The 17,398-nt window shown below is 37.0% G+C and overlaps 1 protein-coding gene and 1 long non-coding RNA gene across 2 annotated transcripts in view; one reads left to right on the forward strand and one right to left on the reverse strand.

Moving 5' to 3' along the window:
- Positions 1-588: 588 nt before the first annotated feature.
- On the reverse strand, positions 589-14,992 carry LOC144578358 (uncharacterized). Its single transcript, XR_013523934.1, has 2 exons — positions 12,387-14,992; positions 589-6,288 (listed from the first exon to the last, which is right to left on the reverse strand). It is a non-coding gene; the product is annotated as an uncharacterized LOC144578358 (long non-coding RNA).
- Positions 14,159-17,398, forward strand: part of MEOX2 (mesenchyme homeobox 2) — a 73,750-nt gene continuing 70,510 nt past the window's right edge. Inside the window, exon 1 of the mRNA XM_002751547.8 lies at positions 14,159-14,951. Coding sequence (XP_002751593.1) covers positions 14,438-14,951 — 514 coding nt within the window. The 5' untranslated portion in view covers positions 14,159-14,437. The remainder of the gene's footprint in view (positions 14,952-17,398) is intronic.

Genomic DNA, 17,398 nt, shown 5'->3' on the forward strand with positions numbered 1-17,398 from the left:
GAGACATGGTAAGACTAGTGAATTTCGTGAGCATGAGCCCATTGCCACTCTTTTTTTGCTGTGAATATCTTGATCAGAAGCAATGCTATATGGCATATTATTACAGTGGATAAGGCATTCTATAAATCTACAGGTAGTAGTTTTGCCCAAATCATTGCCTGCAAGTTAGGAAAAATCTATATTTAGAGTATCTATTCCAGTAAGGACAAAATGTGGACACTTTCATAATGAAAGTGATTCAATGGAATCAACCTGCCATCAGGTAGCTAGCTGGTCTCTCCAGGAAATGTTACCATCTTGTCTCTTGACTGCTACTTAAATGTCACAATTGTTGAAGCATTTCATAAAAACTATTGTCAAATATTAATGTAAGTTTAATTGAAAAAAGTACACAAGTAGTACCTATTTATATTCTTGATATCTTCTTTGAAAATGTTGATAAGAAATTTTATAGTGTTAATCTATTGTACTGACCTTTAAACCCAAACCATATCTGACCTATTACAAGTTAAATATATGGCCTGCTTTAAAGTCAACTATTATGATCACTTAAAGAAAAAAACAACTCCTATTATCACAACCACAATGTATCAAATACAATAAAAGTGTTTAATAGAGACAAAAGAGGTCACGATCAAAAGAGAGGTACACTATTGACTATCAGATAAAATGATATGTTTTTCTCCATCTGAATTAGTCAGGATTCTCTGGAGAAACAGAGCCAATCGAATACACATACACAGACACACACACACACACACACACACACACACAAATACGGAAAGAGGTTTATTATGGGAATTTGCTCACGTGATTTTGGAAGCCAAGAAGTCCCAAGATGTGCAAACTGGAGAAGCATGAAAGCCAGTGATAAAAGACATCAGAGTCAAAAGGCCTGAGAACCAGGAGAAACCATGATGAAAATCTGTGTCCAAGTCCAAAGGTCTGCGAACCAGGAGTGCTGATGTCCAATGGCAGGAGATGATACATGTCCCAGCTCAGTGAGCAAATGTTCTGTTTCTAAGCCTTTTGTTTTATTTTTGCTGCAGCTGTTCCCTTTAGGGTAGAGCCTATCAGGCAGAACATCTGTAAACCAGGCCCTAGTCTTCTCCTGTTAGGTGATCATCAGGAACTCTTCATGAGGCTACCTGTACAGGCTGGGAGAGAGAAGCCAGAGCTTCTGAAGCAAGAGCGGAGACTGGGGCATTTGGGCCACTTCTTCATGTAACTGACTTGTGTCTTCGTGGCCTGCTAGGGCCAGATCACAATTAATAACATTTCCATTTGATGATGAAGTGTTATTTCACAAATCAGTTCAATGGGTTGATGGGTCAAATAACACCCAGTTCAGAGAACATCTTTTAAATATTTAGAAATAAGAAAGGCAATTTCTGATAATAAACTGTACATATTCGCTATAAAAATTATTAAGCAATTTTGAAAATGTTAAGAAACAACACAGATATCCACTAATCTCACCAAATGGAGATAGTATTAATAAGCTAAAATTGTTGTCATTTTGAGCATGTCTTTGAAATCAAATACAGCATATATAACAAAACATGTATGGTGTGAGTGTATTTGAGTCATATAGTTGTAACCTGCTTTCTTTCTTAGCATGATATGATGACTGATTTTCCATATTCTTTATTATTTTAGAACATGATTTTTAATAGTTTCACTCTACTTATGATTTACCATAATTTATTTAATCAATGTTTTATTTGACATATTTCAGTATAATAAGTATCACTTCAGAGATGTAATTGCACATACATTATTTGATATATCTAATTATTTCCAATCACTATATTAATTCATCTGCTTTATTGGATTCAAGTTGACATTTACTTACTCCTAGAATTTCCATGACATAATCTGTTCTAATTACACTCTTCCCAGAGTGGATGACATTTATTACTTTCCAAAATCCTTGTCGTCATAACCTATTTGTTTTTTAATGGTTATCAGTTTGGTAGGTGGAAAATGCTATCTTTTTAACTTTCATTTTGATTACAAGTAAGTTTCCAGGACTTTAATATTTCTTGATTATAAATGGTTCTACTCTGATAATACAGTAATTCATATACTTTGCTTCTTTTTTATTAGGCTCTGTTTTTCTAGCATTGAATTATATGGGGATTTAATTTTTCTAGATTCCATTTAGTAACATTTTGCTGTTCAGACCTTACAGAGATGTTCCTTTTTAAAAAAATTGACTCTTGATAAATACAAGGGTATTACATTAAATTTTTCTGCATTAGAAGTATTTCTACATTCATAGATTTAGGTAATCGAACGTTATATATTAAACAAAACTTAGAAAATTGGAAAGAATTAATAACCAAATATTTGAAAACAAAAATAAAGGAAAATATGGTATGGTGGCCCATGTCTGTAATCCCAGCACTTTGGGAGGCCAAGGTGAGAGAATGGCTTGAGGCCAGGGGTTTGAGACCACCTGGAGCAACATGGTAAGACCCATCTCTGTAAAACATTTTTAAAAATTAGCCAAGTGTGGTGGTACACACCTGTAGTCCCAGCTACTAGGGAGGCTGAGACAGGAGGATCACTTGAGCTCAGGAGTTTTAAGTGGCAGTGAGCTATGATTGCACCACTTCACCCCAGACAGAGCAAGATCTTGTCTCTGAAAAAATATTAAAATAATGTTGCTCAAATATTGGCCCCAAGAATGTACCTATCAAATGAATTAATAGACCAAGGAAACACAGGCATGGCATTTGAGGGGCCATTTCACTGGCTGGATTACATATATTAGAGAAGTTAGTGGTTGGTTTTTAGCTTCCGTCTCAAGATCCATTTGTCTCTTGGAATGTGTTTCCTAAAAACAAGACGGGTGTGGTGGCTCGTGCCTGTAATCCCACCACTTTTGGAGGCCAAGACAGACAGATCATGAGGTTAAGAGATCAAGACCATCCTGGTCAACATGGTGAAACTCCATCTGTACTAAAAATACAAAAGTTAGCTGGGCATGTGGGGCATGTGCCTGTAGTCCCAGCTACTTGGGAGGCTGAGGCAGAAGAATCTCTTGAACTGGGGAGGTGGAGGTTGCAGTGAGCCTAGATCGCACCACTGCACTACAGCCTGGCAACAGAGCAAGACTCTGTCTCAAAAAAAAAAAAGCAAAACAAACAGGTACTTCTGATATTTAAGATTTGGAAACTTCTCCTTCAGAAGGTTCTCATGTCTTTATTTTATATTACACTTTAGTATATAATGTATAGACTTAGCAGTTATTTAATGTGTAGTCTTTATTCTACATGTACATTTTGTTTTATCAGATTGTACTGTAAATCACCACAAAACATTTCTGGAAGTAGGGATTCAATTATACAAGAATGTGTTGTAGTTACTTATTACAAGTCGCAGGAGCCAAAATGGCATGGGTTTAAACTGCTTGCCTGTCACATCAGAGTTACAAAAAGCAGTTTCAACAAAAAGCTAAAATATAGTTAAAGTATGCAGTTTTATAAAACTTTTACCATGTCACAAATGCACATTTTAGTCAGTACTAAGCAGTACATTGAGCTTATTTCTGGCATGCCTTATATATACTCACTATATGAATCAAGCATAAGTTATGTAAATGGATGTTAAATCTTAGGATCTATGTTGCTTGTTTTATGAGTATTTTATTTCATTGTTAGTATGCTTATTTATTTTGAGTTAAGGGAGTTGCATATTACACTATAATTGAGGTTAGGGTTAGTCGGGTAGATATTATCTCACTAAACCTGTGTCATTATAGCACAGTTCATTATCTTTGAACTAAAGGCTACATCCTGTACAACATAAAATCAAATTCCACTATAAATTTATCAAAAGTGCTTTAGATAAGAAATGACATATAGCTTTTTCTTTAGAATTTAATAGTCCTTTTGACCATATGAAGCATTTTTGTCAGGCATCTCAAATTCCAGGTTTTTATATGGCAAGAGTTTTTGTTTCACTATTACTTTGAAGGAAGTGAAAAAGTTAAGTGAAATATGTATAACCTAAATGTATGATTATTTAATTTAAAATGTTGATAAGTTACATTAATCATTAGCATATTATTTATTTGATCAACAAGTGTTACCAGTGGAGGGTGTCTAGGTTCCTGGCATTTTGAACAAAGACTTGGACAAAATGCACAAACAAAGCAACGAAGGAAGAACACAGATTTATTGAAACAGAAGTTCACCCCACTGAGTGGGAGCAGGATTGAGCAAGCTGTTGGAAGCCACTGGTTACAGAATTTTCTGGAGTTTCAATACCCTCTAGATCTAGAGGTTTCCCATTGGTTACTTGGTTTATACCCTATGTAAATGAAGTAGTGGTCCACAACCAGTCTGATTGGTTGTGGAAGGGGACCAGTCAGAGGTACTTTTTCATTTTTCATCTGCTAGGTAGAAAAGGGGCAGGTTGCAAAGGGAGCATACCCTCTGATCCTTTTGTTACCTCGGCGAAAAAACTTGGAGTTTTCCTTTAGATTTTATTCTAGGAAGTTAGTGTGAATTGGCTTTAGGTTTCCTCCCTCCAGACACTGCCTCACAAGCTTTTATGAAAACTTGACCTAGACAAGATTTCTTATTAGAGTGTTATTTGGGAAAAAAGGTGGAATGAATGGTTGGATATAATAAAATACTCCAATTTTTCTTACAAAGCTTGTTTTAGACAGAGTGTGGCTTCTTTATAGATGGAACATGGACCTAAAAATTAATGATAATGATGATAATAAAAATTAACATAAAGATAATATCTGTTATTTATAAATACACTATGTATCAATTTACTATCTAGTTGAATAACATTTAAATTATATAATGTAACTGTCAACATGAAGCTATAGAAATAAACATCTTTATTTTAGAGATGAGGAAACCTAGACACAAAAATATTAATTACTCTGGCCACAATCAAAGGGCTGAAAATGAACAAAAACAAGACAACCCAAAATATTCTCTTCAGAGATAATACTATCAACTCCTATAAAAGAGATGGTATTGGCTGCAAAAATATATAATGTCTCACTAGCAATAAGTCTGATTTACATGGAGATCGGCATCACAATTGATGTCGCAATATGACTGCAGACCCTTGTAGGCAAATCCCCAAAGAATTTGAAACACTGTCATTGCATAGGGACACAACTGTAGTTCTAATTTCAATGAGAATTAGAAATAAACCTATGTTCAAGGGCAAAAAAGAAAGCAAAAAAATAGTAAAAAGAAGTGAGCAAACAAAACACAACACAACATAAAACAAAGCAAAATCCTGAAGCTGGGATAAATATTTAATCAGTTAAATTTTCTTCGCAGTTGTAGAAGCAGTTACATTTCCCTGATGTGCCACAACAGCTACCTGGGTACTAAAATCTAATGATAAAGTTTACATCTAAGTGCTCTGTTGAATATATATACTGAGCTCTTATTTTGTGTCAGACATTATGCTAGAAAATGTTAACATAAGATGCCAGCAAGACACAAGAAATATTGAGTTTAGTGATATGAATTAAACCAATTCGGAGTAAATTTGAAGTTTGTCGAAACCTGCTGTAACAGAAATATTTACTCCTCACCAAAGAGCCCTGTGCTTCAGAGTTATTTTTCGGTCCTCTCACAGGTATGTATGGCTTTGTTCTGGCCCAAGAGCTGTGAGCAGAAATGGCACCTATCACCTTTGCCTCAAAGTATGTAACACCAGGCATGTGACCCTCCACCTCTTTTTTCCCTTGCTGTGGATCTTGGAGACACATGCTGAGATGACTGATTCACAATGCCAACTGCTGCCTGGAGAGCCAACCATCTTGTGCCACGCTGTGCAGGAAAATTTTCCAAGGCAATAAGATGCAGAGGTAAACTTGTGACACCATTGTCCAGTCCATCCTGAATAACACACCTGGCTCTTCTTTCTTCAAAAAGGACATTGTCAAGCAAGCTCTTTCAAGCCTGTCAGCAGTTAACAGTGATGCTCCTGATGCACAGAGGAATAACAGACGTCTTCACGTAGGGGGGTTTTGCTGTTTCAGGAATTTCCTGTATTTCCTTGAGATCTTGCTCTGGAGGTTTCCAGGTGTGGTACCACATTGTGAAGCTCCTAATCATGGGGTCAAGAGGATCAACTTACAGAGAGACTTTAGGTCCTACATCATTTTGACAGATATATATGTAATTTGGTACTTTTTTTGCAAGGGGAGGGAATAAAAGAGAGAAAAAGCTAAATGACATCCTCTGGCCTAGCACTGTCCAATGTAAACCATGTAGGTCATTTTAAGTTTTCTAGCATCTGCATGAAAAAAGTAAAAAATAAAGTTAATTTTAATAATATATTTTGTTTAGCCCAATGCATCCAACCATGGTTAATATGTAGTCAGTGCAAAACTTGGTTAATTTCACAAGAAGTCTTTTCAATCTGGTGTGGATTTTAATCTTTACATAAAAATTTGAAAAAGCCACATTTCAAGTGCTCAACAACCACATGAATTGTGTTCCACAGTGAGGTCTAGATAAATAGACCTCAAATAAAGTACTGGTCTGAGGATGGAGGTTAAATAGACCTCAAATAAAGGCCCCCAAATAAAGTACTGACTGGTGACTGAGAGGAGTATGGAGTTAAGGAACATTAAAGAAGTATAATTGGGAATACTGTACTTGATGATTGATTGCATGGGGGGAAAGGAGAAGGAAGGAGGGGCTTGGCAATTGTGGGTTCCTACTTCTGACTTAAGTGACTGAGGTCAATAAGGCTGTTTAGAGAGAGACTGACACAGGATTTGCTCAGTTAAAATTGAGACAGCAATTTTTGATCACTGGAATTGCTAGTACAGTACAAGGAACATAACCCACGGTTCAACCCATGGTTGTAGTCATGGCTATATTTGACACAAATGCCAGATTATAGTGATCTAACAATTGCTTTTTAAGAAAAATATTGTTTATATAACAGAACTACACATGGGTGAGCAAGTCTTTAATACTATTACAGAAAGAGACACCAACATCTAATTCAGTAACTTTAGATTTGCAGTGCATAACATTTACAAGCTACTACATGTTTCTTTATATCTTCCTTCTCTAAAAATACACACTAGGCTTTATTGCCACATGCGAAACAGTGAACATTTTTGCAGTTTTATACTTATGTGCTTGTCTTTTGTTCTGGAAGAAATATTCCAAGTAATGCTACCTGGGCCTGAGACCTTTCTCTGGCAGGTCTGTCTGATGAAGGTATGATCAGATCTTAAAATCCAAAAGACTCAGCCTTCCACTTTGATCAAATCACATCATTACCTGCAAGAGGTAGGATACCAGAGGTAACTAAGAACAAAATTTGTGGAAATTCAAACATTTCATAAGCTGCTGACAGGTACTGGTAACCCACAGATGATAACTATGATGAAAAAATAAAATGATTAACATGGAAGGTCATAAATGTGCTATTTTTATTGCTCTATAGTTACTACATCAAAGGAATATTCTTAAAGTTGTTTGCAATAAATAGAGGTATTATTATATTTGATTATGGGTCAAGTCTATTTAATTTGACCTTGGTATATCTTCAGAGAAACATTACTGTCACTTTAACCGGCACATTCAGTCATCTTTAATAAGTTATTTGCAGAAATGCTGCTGCAGATGACTACAGATGCCCTAAATTAGAGGGAAAAAATGTCAGTATTCTTTTACTCATAAAGTCCATTTTCAACATCAGTTGTCATTCTATTTTTTCATGAAGTATTGCAAGATTGTTTTGACCTCTTCAGTCACTGTTCTCTTTTTCTATTCGTTAGTATTTTATACCCTCAAGAATGAGTTGTTAGAGTGGAATTGGACCAACGTGGAGTCCCACAACTTTGAGCTTATAGGACAAAGGCATGCAAAATGCATGTCCGGAGGAGAAAAATGAATCTTTTCTAGTCACTCTAAGTGTTGAAGAGGTTCCATCTAGTATTTATACAACCTTATGTAATATAAAGAAAGCTTTGTTTTGATCACAGGTCCTTTTGCGGATGAAAACAACTGTTAGCTGGTGGTATGACAAATTGGCTTGTCCTGGGCCTTTGAGCGCAGAGCTCGTATTCCTCCTGTGTTCTGGTTGGTGATTGGTACAGAATTTCCTTACTTGTGCTTTGAAGTGCTCTAGAGTGCAGTTGGCCCAAGACTTGTTTTTTTCCCTCAGACACTAACAGCTGTTGAAAACCATCTTATTATCTTCCCATATACTATGACCCCAACTTAACAAAAATCATCCTCTAAAAATAGAAAAAAATTAGAAAAAAAACCTTTTGATTACAAGGAATTTCAGGATACAAATTTGTAAGATGAAAAGGCAGTGATTATTCAGAACTTCAGATATTCAGTAGCCTGCACATGTCTTAAGTGTTGATCACATGTATATCCACATTTCACATTAATTATTTGAAACTGTTTCTCAGAATAGTAATATTTCATTATTACTTCAATCAAAAATATATATGCTATGCAGTGAAATATGAACCTTTCTGATTATTTATTTTTAAAATTCCAATTAAACTAAGATATAAACCTGAAATCTTTTTACCATGATCATATGTGACTTACAATTTATTAACAAATTTATTAACAAATTTAGTCAATTTATTAACAAATGTAAAATTATTTTTAATATCTGTAAGTTTATCTTACTTTTTGCCTTTTCACCTGCTAAATACTGTTCTGATTTTCTTTTTTTTTTTGACTGATTCTGACCTTGTTTCTTAGGTTAATTGAGACATACATAGACAGTTGTCATTTAATCATTTCATTCTCGATTTTATGTATTTCCATAGGGCCATTGCCTTGTATGAAACAGTCTGTATCACTCTCAAAAACTTCAAAAAAACCCTGTGCTGCATCAAAGAACTATTACAATATTAAACTTTGAAAAATATGCTTTTATAAGCGATCACGTATTTGGCCTTAACTTTTCATTTCGTTTGGTATACAAATACACAACATTTTTCTTTTATTCCTAAAAAAAATGTTGACATCAACGGCAGCTGGTGTTTCTTTGTTGAGTCTGAATCATATAAAATATGAGTGTGTAATTAAATATTTTGGAGACTATACTAACAGCTAAAACACAGAGGGAGTAATCCAAATAATAAACCTGAGTTCAAAATGGAAAAGCCACTTTAAGAATAAAACTTGCTATAAATTGATGAAGTATGAAAAATAACAACACACAAGAAAAACTTATCATAATGCCACAATTACATTAGTTATGTTAAACTCTTCAAGTTGGAAAATTTAAAACAGAAGACTAAGGTTTATTACAATTCCCATCTGTATTTTCGATTCCATTTTTCTTCTCTGACACTTGTGAACTTTTCTAAATTCAGTTTATATAAAAAGATAGCATTGCTTTTTTAAAATATGGAAGAAATAAATGGTGTAATTATCTTAAATTGCAGATAGAAATGTAATGGTTATGAGTTTGATGCTATAGAAAATATAACAAAATATAGAACATTTCATTATAGAATTTTCTTGAATTAGTGTGGCTATACATCTCCTTGTTAAGGAAAGGAGACAATTTTCAATGACAAAATTTTGAAAAGGCCTAAATTTATCAATAAAAATAACATATGAGGTGAATCCAAATGTAAATGTAGAAATTAATTATTGTCTATTAGCATTATTATGAGGTAACTATCAAATAATTATGGATTTAAAACAGGTGAACAAAAGGAAGTTCAGTTAGAAGTTTTTGAAATTTGAGAGGCACCCAATGTCTTCCCAGTCTTAAGACTCCTCACAAAATAAAAAGAGAAAAAGAAAGAAAAAAGATCATTAGAATTTTATTAACTGTATGAATACGTTGTGAAAAAATGCATATATTTTGAATTTTTAATTCAGTTGTTAAGATTTAATTTTATTAATCCTAATCTATATTGCATGCTGGCTTTCTAAAGATTATCTGTTAAATTGTACTAATTTTGTTATATTTTGTTTCATCTCTTAATTGCTTTAGGCAGAATTATATTTAGTGTGTAGTACAGTTTCATTGATTATACTATAAAGCAATTGAATTGAAGAAAACCACCAATTTCTGAAGGAAATAAATTTAAATGCAGGAAGATCTAGAAACTAGAAAAACAAAATGTGCTGGATTGTTTTACACTTTAGAAGTAAGGTTTTAAGTATTCATTTCTCTTGGTACATGTAAAATGAAGGTAACAAGACTTATTGTGAACCTAACAATTAGTGTTATGTAAAAATAACAACATTTAAAAAATGTGTATAAGTATATGGAATCAGTATGGCGTTAGCCATAGCAAAATTGTTCCATAAATTTTTTAATGCATAGTTCCTGGGGAAAGTCAATTCCTTAGTTTTATTAAATGATGTATGTCATAAATCACATAAATTACCGTTGGGTATTTAGCATATTTGGATACATTTTCAAAATTCTTTATTTCAGAAGAACCAATTGAAGGACATAACTGCTACTTTTTGGCAAAATGTAGCAGAAATAATATTTCTATACCCAATAAAGTTTTCAGAGATAAATTCCAATATTAATGTAATTATCCACACTTAAGTTCATATATTATGATTATATGTTACCAAGGAAAATTTATCTATTAGGTAATTCAGAGTATAGTTTTGTATTTAATTTTAAATATTTGAAGTTCCATGATAACTCGTCATATGTGTGCAGAAGAATGGCAACTTTTAAAAGAATCGTCATAAATCTTAAAGTAAAATTTAAATATAATTTTGTTGGACTGCTTAATATGTGTTCTATTTGTTTTAAAAGAAAATAGTCCTAATAAAATAAATCTCTACCTTTACTCTTAAATGCCATTTCATTTAAGCTGAGGAACCAATAAATATACATACTTACCAAGTTTGGAGAACCTAGCCTACATTTAAAATCATTGTAATTGTGGACCCTACAAGAACTAAGGAGCTTACCTTTTCACATAATCAACCTCTTTATAAGGTGTTACTTGATATTGAAATCTTTCATGAAATATTGGCATTGATATAATTTTTCTTCAGGAAAACTCAAGTATATTGTGAGTGTAGGATAAATACTATATAGTCTAGTTTTAAATAATGTCATATGGAAATTTTATAATAAATTTTAAAATTTTTACCATTCTTCTTGATATCATTAGGTAAAAAGGCATCTTTTCAATGTTGAATTTTATGGATGTGAACACTGAAGTAGCTATTACGGGAAATGCTAGGGATTTTTTTTCCTGTTGTCATTACATTTTCAAAATTTCTCTATAACCTCGAACATAAAATTTAGTATTCTATCTTATTCCAAGTAGTATAATAAATGAAAATTTAAAAATCTTTATATAAAAATTAGTTCATATTTAGAAATCCAGAGAAAATTAAAGTCGTATTTAATTCTGGAATTCACCAAGACCTCCTTTTTAGTCCTTCATTTTTTCCTTCTGAATATTTTCCTTATATTGTGTTTTCTGTAAGAAAACCGGACCTCATAATTTTTGCTGATGTTAAATGTTTTCTGTCTTCAGTTAAAAAGACCTTTCTTGGTAGCTCTGTTTTCATTGCATGCCTTCGGAATGACTTCCTCCTTTTCTAACCTTTCCTAAATTTTTCTTCCCAGGTTTCTGGCTCCACAGTTCCAGAGGCTTACTGACTGGGGCAGGTTGTAGAGAAAGTTCTGGACATGTTGTTAACATCTGACACAGTGAGTGAGAAAAAATCCAGCACAGTCACTGGACAGGTTTAAGAAGAAGTGGCAGCTCCTGGAGATGAAAGGTTTGTGTGGGCTTATTTCTAGTTACCTGCAACACACTGGTTAAATTCAAATCCATTCATTTAGTAATTGCTTAGCTTGCTCTAAACCATTGTAATGCAAACCAAAAGGACCATTGTGGATGTTTTGTGCTGATGTCTGCAGATCATGTGTAATTTTAGTCTGTCTTGTCTGACATTTTCCACAATGCTTTTGGTTGACAGCATTATATTATGTAAATATTTCTGGTTAGGTTTATTGAGGTGGTTGCCTAAATCTCACTTTAAATAAAGCCTTTAATGCTTTCACCTAGAATCCATAGAGAACCTACATGAGTTGGGGAAGTTTGGGGTTGCTCTTTGTACTTTAGCTTTTAATATTAGAGCACATATTGAAACCATAAACACAATGAAAATACAAAAAATATTCCGACGATATTGGAAGACTACAACTCCTCCACCTCTTTTTATTCTTAAAGAGCCAAGGGCATGGGGAGTGGCAGGAAGAAATATTTTTAAGATCTAAGCCCTGGACGCCATCCTGCGAGTGCTTAAAACCCCTAGAAACGTGCAACCTGAACAACACCCCCTTTCGAAGTCTAAAACAATATTAGATTACCAAAATATCGGTAAAGAAAATCTTACCGTCAAAGGCTTGCAGCAGGTTTCAGCTCAGACCCAGACTGAAAAGCTGAGCAGCTGGTGAACAAAAGTTTTAGTTTTTTTTTTTTTTTTAAACGAAGTCTGCAAAACTAATTTCCCTCAAAATAGAGCTCAATTTCCGTTAAAGAAAGCAGCGCTTACAAATCTCAGAATTCCTGATCAACCCCCACTCCACCCCACCTCTAAGCAATAGAAAACAATTCGATCTTTCACACGAATGTTATTGCGAAGCCACCATTCTGCAGCGTGACTTAAAAGAAAAGATAGGCTTAAACAGGGGGACTGGAAGAGGAGAGGAAAGGTTCTGCTTTGGGGACACCTCTCAAAGATTAATCAATACTTTTTCCTAATTCAAACCAGATGTCTAGCCCAGTTTGCTGTACCCATTAATCCCATTAACAACTTCAAAGACCTGGTCACCATCCTCTGGACACCTGAGACAATGAAAATAACAGGGCGACACTGCTGGTGGTGCAGTCGGGGCTCCGGGTGGAATAGGTGACTACAGATATTCTCCTGATCCGACACGTCCCAGATCCGACGTGACTGTTCCTCCTGCTCATTAAAGCCCATTCACTTGTGTATAAACGACTGTGCCCCAGCGGATCTTGTCGCTCACCAAGCAAGTGGCAGTATCAAAGCCCTGCCCTCGCTCTCCCATGCTTACTGGAGGCAAGTTATCGAGTTTATTTTCAGGGATGCAAAGATGTAATCAAGCGCCCAAGCTTAGTGAATTCTTAGAGCTATCGAAATTTAAGATTTCTCAGTAAATGGAGCAGTGGTGTTAAGAGACACGATTAGTGGATTTATTTTTGAGCAGAAGAGTGGATTTCTAGAGGGAACTGAAGAGACCTGGGCTAGCTCCGGAGGGGAGAGGCTAGAAATGTGCATGCAAATCTACACATCTCATGTGACTGGGACAAAATCGCTTGGAAATAATTCTTGACCCAGGAAAATTTCTTCTTGGTGGACGAGTGGCTAGGAAATTGAGCGAGACCAGGAAAGCGGGGGGGAGGGAGACTCCACCGGGCATCGCACGTGAGGATGCCAGAGAGCAGGCATCTGCAATTCGCGCTTACCTCCCACCCACCCCACCAGGTCTTCCTTAGGTCTTCCTCTCAGGTCTTTCCGCACTGTGAACCACACTTTCCAGGCCATGGTGCACGTCCCCGAAACCTCAGACCTGGCGTCCCAGCCTCTTAACCACCACCCACAGAAACTAACTGCGAAAACCTAGGCGCGCGGCGGCGCCCTGGGCACGGGAAGATGCGAAGTTTGAAAAACTTCCAGAGTGCGCCAGGCTAGCTCTGATCTTTTCCTTTAACCCTATCACTTCTTTCGTGTTCCTCAAAGGCTAGGCGTATCCCTAGCTTTTCTGCAGGTGACAGTTCCCAAATGACACTGACAAGTTACGTTTTCCCAAGAGAAAAATTAGTAGGTGGGAAACAGGGTGCTGGGTTGGCGCTGGTGCGCGCCGCGCCCTGGCCTCCAGAGTCTGGAGGGCAGAGCCGCTGCCCTCCCGGGCGGGATTTAGACGCTGGCGCGCCGCTTGTAGTCCTGGTAGCTGGCAGGGCTAGGCGGGCGTGGACGCTCTGCGTCTGTCCAGCCGGCGATAGGAAGTGGAACTGGGAGCGCGTGGCGCAGACTGAGCGGGAGTTTTGGAGGGAGTTTGCATGTGGTCAACTCTGGGCTCCTAAGCCAGCCCCCAGCTCACGTTACAGTCTATTTATAACCTCTCAGAGCCATTTCCCCCTGAAGGCAGTTCACTGGGACCACCTTCTTTTGGCTTCAACCTCTCCCACTCTTGACATCTGAGTAGCTCAGGGAAGCTCTTCCAGGTCCGACTGTTCATATGTAAAGGAGACTGGCCGTTAGGGCTCAGGACCGGGATTATCCGAGCTCTGCAGAAGTGCACGGCTATTGCTTTGAGAGGGGTAAAAAACATCACACGGTTTCCAGTGAAAAGTGACAGAGGGTGGTGGCCTTTAGAACCGCCGTGAAGTCTTCTGCCTGGAACCCGAAACTTGCATGCTATGGAACACCCGCTCTTTGGCTGCCTGCGCAGCCCTCACGCCACGGCACAAGGCTTGCACCCGTTCTCCCAATCCTCTCTAGCCCTGCATGGAAGATCTGACCATATGTCTTACCCCGAGCTCTCTACTTCTTCCTCATCTTGCATAATCGCGGGATACCCCAACGAAGAGGGCATGTTTGCCAGCCAGCATCACAGGGGGCACCACCACCACCATCATCACCACCATCACCACCATCAGCAGCAGCAGCACCAGGCTCTGCAAACCAATTGGCACCTCCCGCAGATGTCCTCCCCACCGACTGCGGCTCGGCACAGCCTCTGCCTCCAGCCCGACTCCGGAGGACCCCCAGAGTTGGGGAGCAGCCCGCCTGTCCTGTGTTCCAACTCTTCCAGCTTGGGCTCCAGCACCCCGACCGGGGCCTCGTGCGCGCCAGGGGACTACGGTCGCCAGGCACTGTCACCTGCGGAGGCGGAGAAACGAAGCGGTGGCAAGAGGAAAAGCGACAGCTCAGGTAAGAGAGCGCCAGGCACCCTCGAGAGTGCGCGCCGGCCTGGAAAGGGGGCGGGGAGATGCCAGGGAAGAGTCTGGCCCTGGAGGGTGGCGGCGGGGAAGAGGGGAATGTGTTAAATTCGGCGGTGAAGCTTTGGTCCTGTTATTTGGGGGCACGTGTTTATCCGAGAGCAACACAGCTAGCAGCTCTAAGCTCTCCAAGGTCCTAAACTAGTTTACCAGAAGGTTGATAAAAAAGGACAAGTGGCTGTGAAATCGATTGCGAAGCGTGACCTTCCATCCCAGCGCGGGGGAGGGAGGGGCGTGTGCCCAGGGATGCCGCGTCCGTTGGGCAGGCGTGCGTGCGTGCGGGTGCTGCTTCTTGACTTTTCTCTTGCAAGTTCCCGACTCTGAGTGGCTTGACTTTTCCCATCGTAAACTGGATTTCCAAATTATTGCACAATATTTGGAACTTGCAATGGAACTTGGCAGAGCACATGAGAAAAAAAAAAAAGTTTTAGTTTTTTTTTTTTAAACATTCTTGTTTGAGAGTTCTTTAAATAGCACCCTATTTCAAATGGTAAAAATTTCCCCTTCTTAGGGAAGAAGATATTATCTAGGAATTCAGATTTTAAGGAATGTGTCAGAGAATTGTAAATAAATACATGCTCACGCTGGAAGAAAGACGAACCTTAATATAGTACATGTTCATGTTGTGTAAGTTAATTACAGAATCTAAATTTCAAGAGTGGAAAATAAATCCCTCTACCAAGTTGGTTTTAGCTGCGGCAAATACTGGGTAGCGAACAGCAACTTGGGTAGTGTCAGTTAGCTACGTGCCTGAAGGTCGTATGCAAGGGTGCGCAGGAAGCGCTGATTTCAGTGAGGATAATTTGAGCAGCCACGCAAAAGGGGAATCTTCCTGACCTCTGGTGCTTGAAGGCACAACTTGCAGAGTAAATTGTAGCAATCCAGAGAAACTCAAAGTTTTCCAGACAACTTTTCAAAGCTCTGACCTACTTCTATTATCATAAAATTGTTAAAAGATACTTTAAAATTGAGAGACTTGTGAGTTTTCTTTCGTGGCTATGGTGCACCCTGGCTTCCATCTTTTTGGAAGGTATTATTTGTTTAATATAATATTTGTATATTTTTCTTCCTCTGCGGAACTGGGTTAATAATAGTCCTAGAAGGTAATCCCATATATTGGTTTGAAGGATTGGAATGTTTATGCTTTTTAAAGCTTTAGGTGAGATGTCACATAAATGAAAATGATTGACCGCATGTTTAATATTCCTCTCCCCTTCGCAGCAATATCAATCGTTCTTCAGCGTTAGTATGGGATAGATTCTTCTGTCAGAAGAATAAAATAACTTTTATTTTCCAAGGATAGGGGATGAACTTTTAATGTTCAATCACAAATTAGTTTTTATAAGAAAGTTAGCAGTGGTGTCACTGATATTTACTGTATTTTCCTAACTATAAGTGAAACTCCCTTTAGATAGTGGAAGGTTAATCGTTGTAAGAAGGTTTCAATTTTTATTAGAAAAACCGTCGATTTTAGAATGCAGTGACAATTTTATAAACTGAACATTCGATATCAGTGTAACTTTTGAAAGAGATCCCAGTTCAGGCTGATGAGAGTACTCTTGCAATTCCCATAAGCCCTTACTGTTCATTTTATTTTTCTGCAATGAGAAACCTACATGATAGCCTTATGCTTCCGGAACTGAGCCACTGCCCTTAAGTTTCTTAGGGCAAACAATTTTCATGCAAGCACATGTTATTTTGTTTGGGGGAAACCAAGAAAATGGAATTCAATAACTGATTTCCTTAATTTATTTTAATAAAACTTTTTTTTTTAAAAAGGAATAATTTAATAACATTTGTCTCTTCCCCCAACTGTGTGGGAAATAGCCATTTAACAAAATTAAGTTCATTTCTACATGTTGAAGCTGATAATGAGGGTAATGGAAAAACAAACAAATATAAGTGTTTGTGTCAGCTGAATAAATTATGAATAAATTAAAACTTGAGTGGAAAGTACAAATAGTCACCACCAAGGATAAAAATGCTGGGCACTTAGAATGAGCTTTTCTTTCCTTCGGTATTGTGAAGATATATTGACTAAAAGGAAATATCACAGTAGTTTCTGTTTAAATCTATGTGGTACTTATTGAAAATAAAATTTTATTTGTTAATTTCAGCTTGAGGTAATTAATATTTGTCAGATATTCAGATAGATTTAAATTAAATATATATTTCTCTTTAATGATTGCATTAGGTTTTCTATAAATAAAGTTGAAAATAATTATGATCCTGGTATGCTATTATAGCACATTTTAGTATTTCAGTATTTCTAAAAAATAAAATTGAAGTGAGTTCTGAACTGAAATTTAAAATTGTGTTAGATAAAAATCTCATCCTATATAGTGAGACCATTTGCATGTTGTTAGGTAGTTTATAATT

Source organism: Callithrix jacchus, chromosome 11 (assembly GCF_049354715.1).
Source record: "Callithrix jacchus isolate 240 chromosome 11, calJac240_pri, whole genome shotgun sequence".
NCBI classification, from domain to species: domain Eukaryota; kingdom Metazoa; phylum Chordata; class Mammalia; order Primates; family Cebidae; genus Callithrix; species Callithrix jacchus.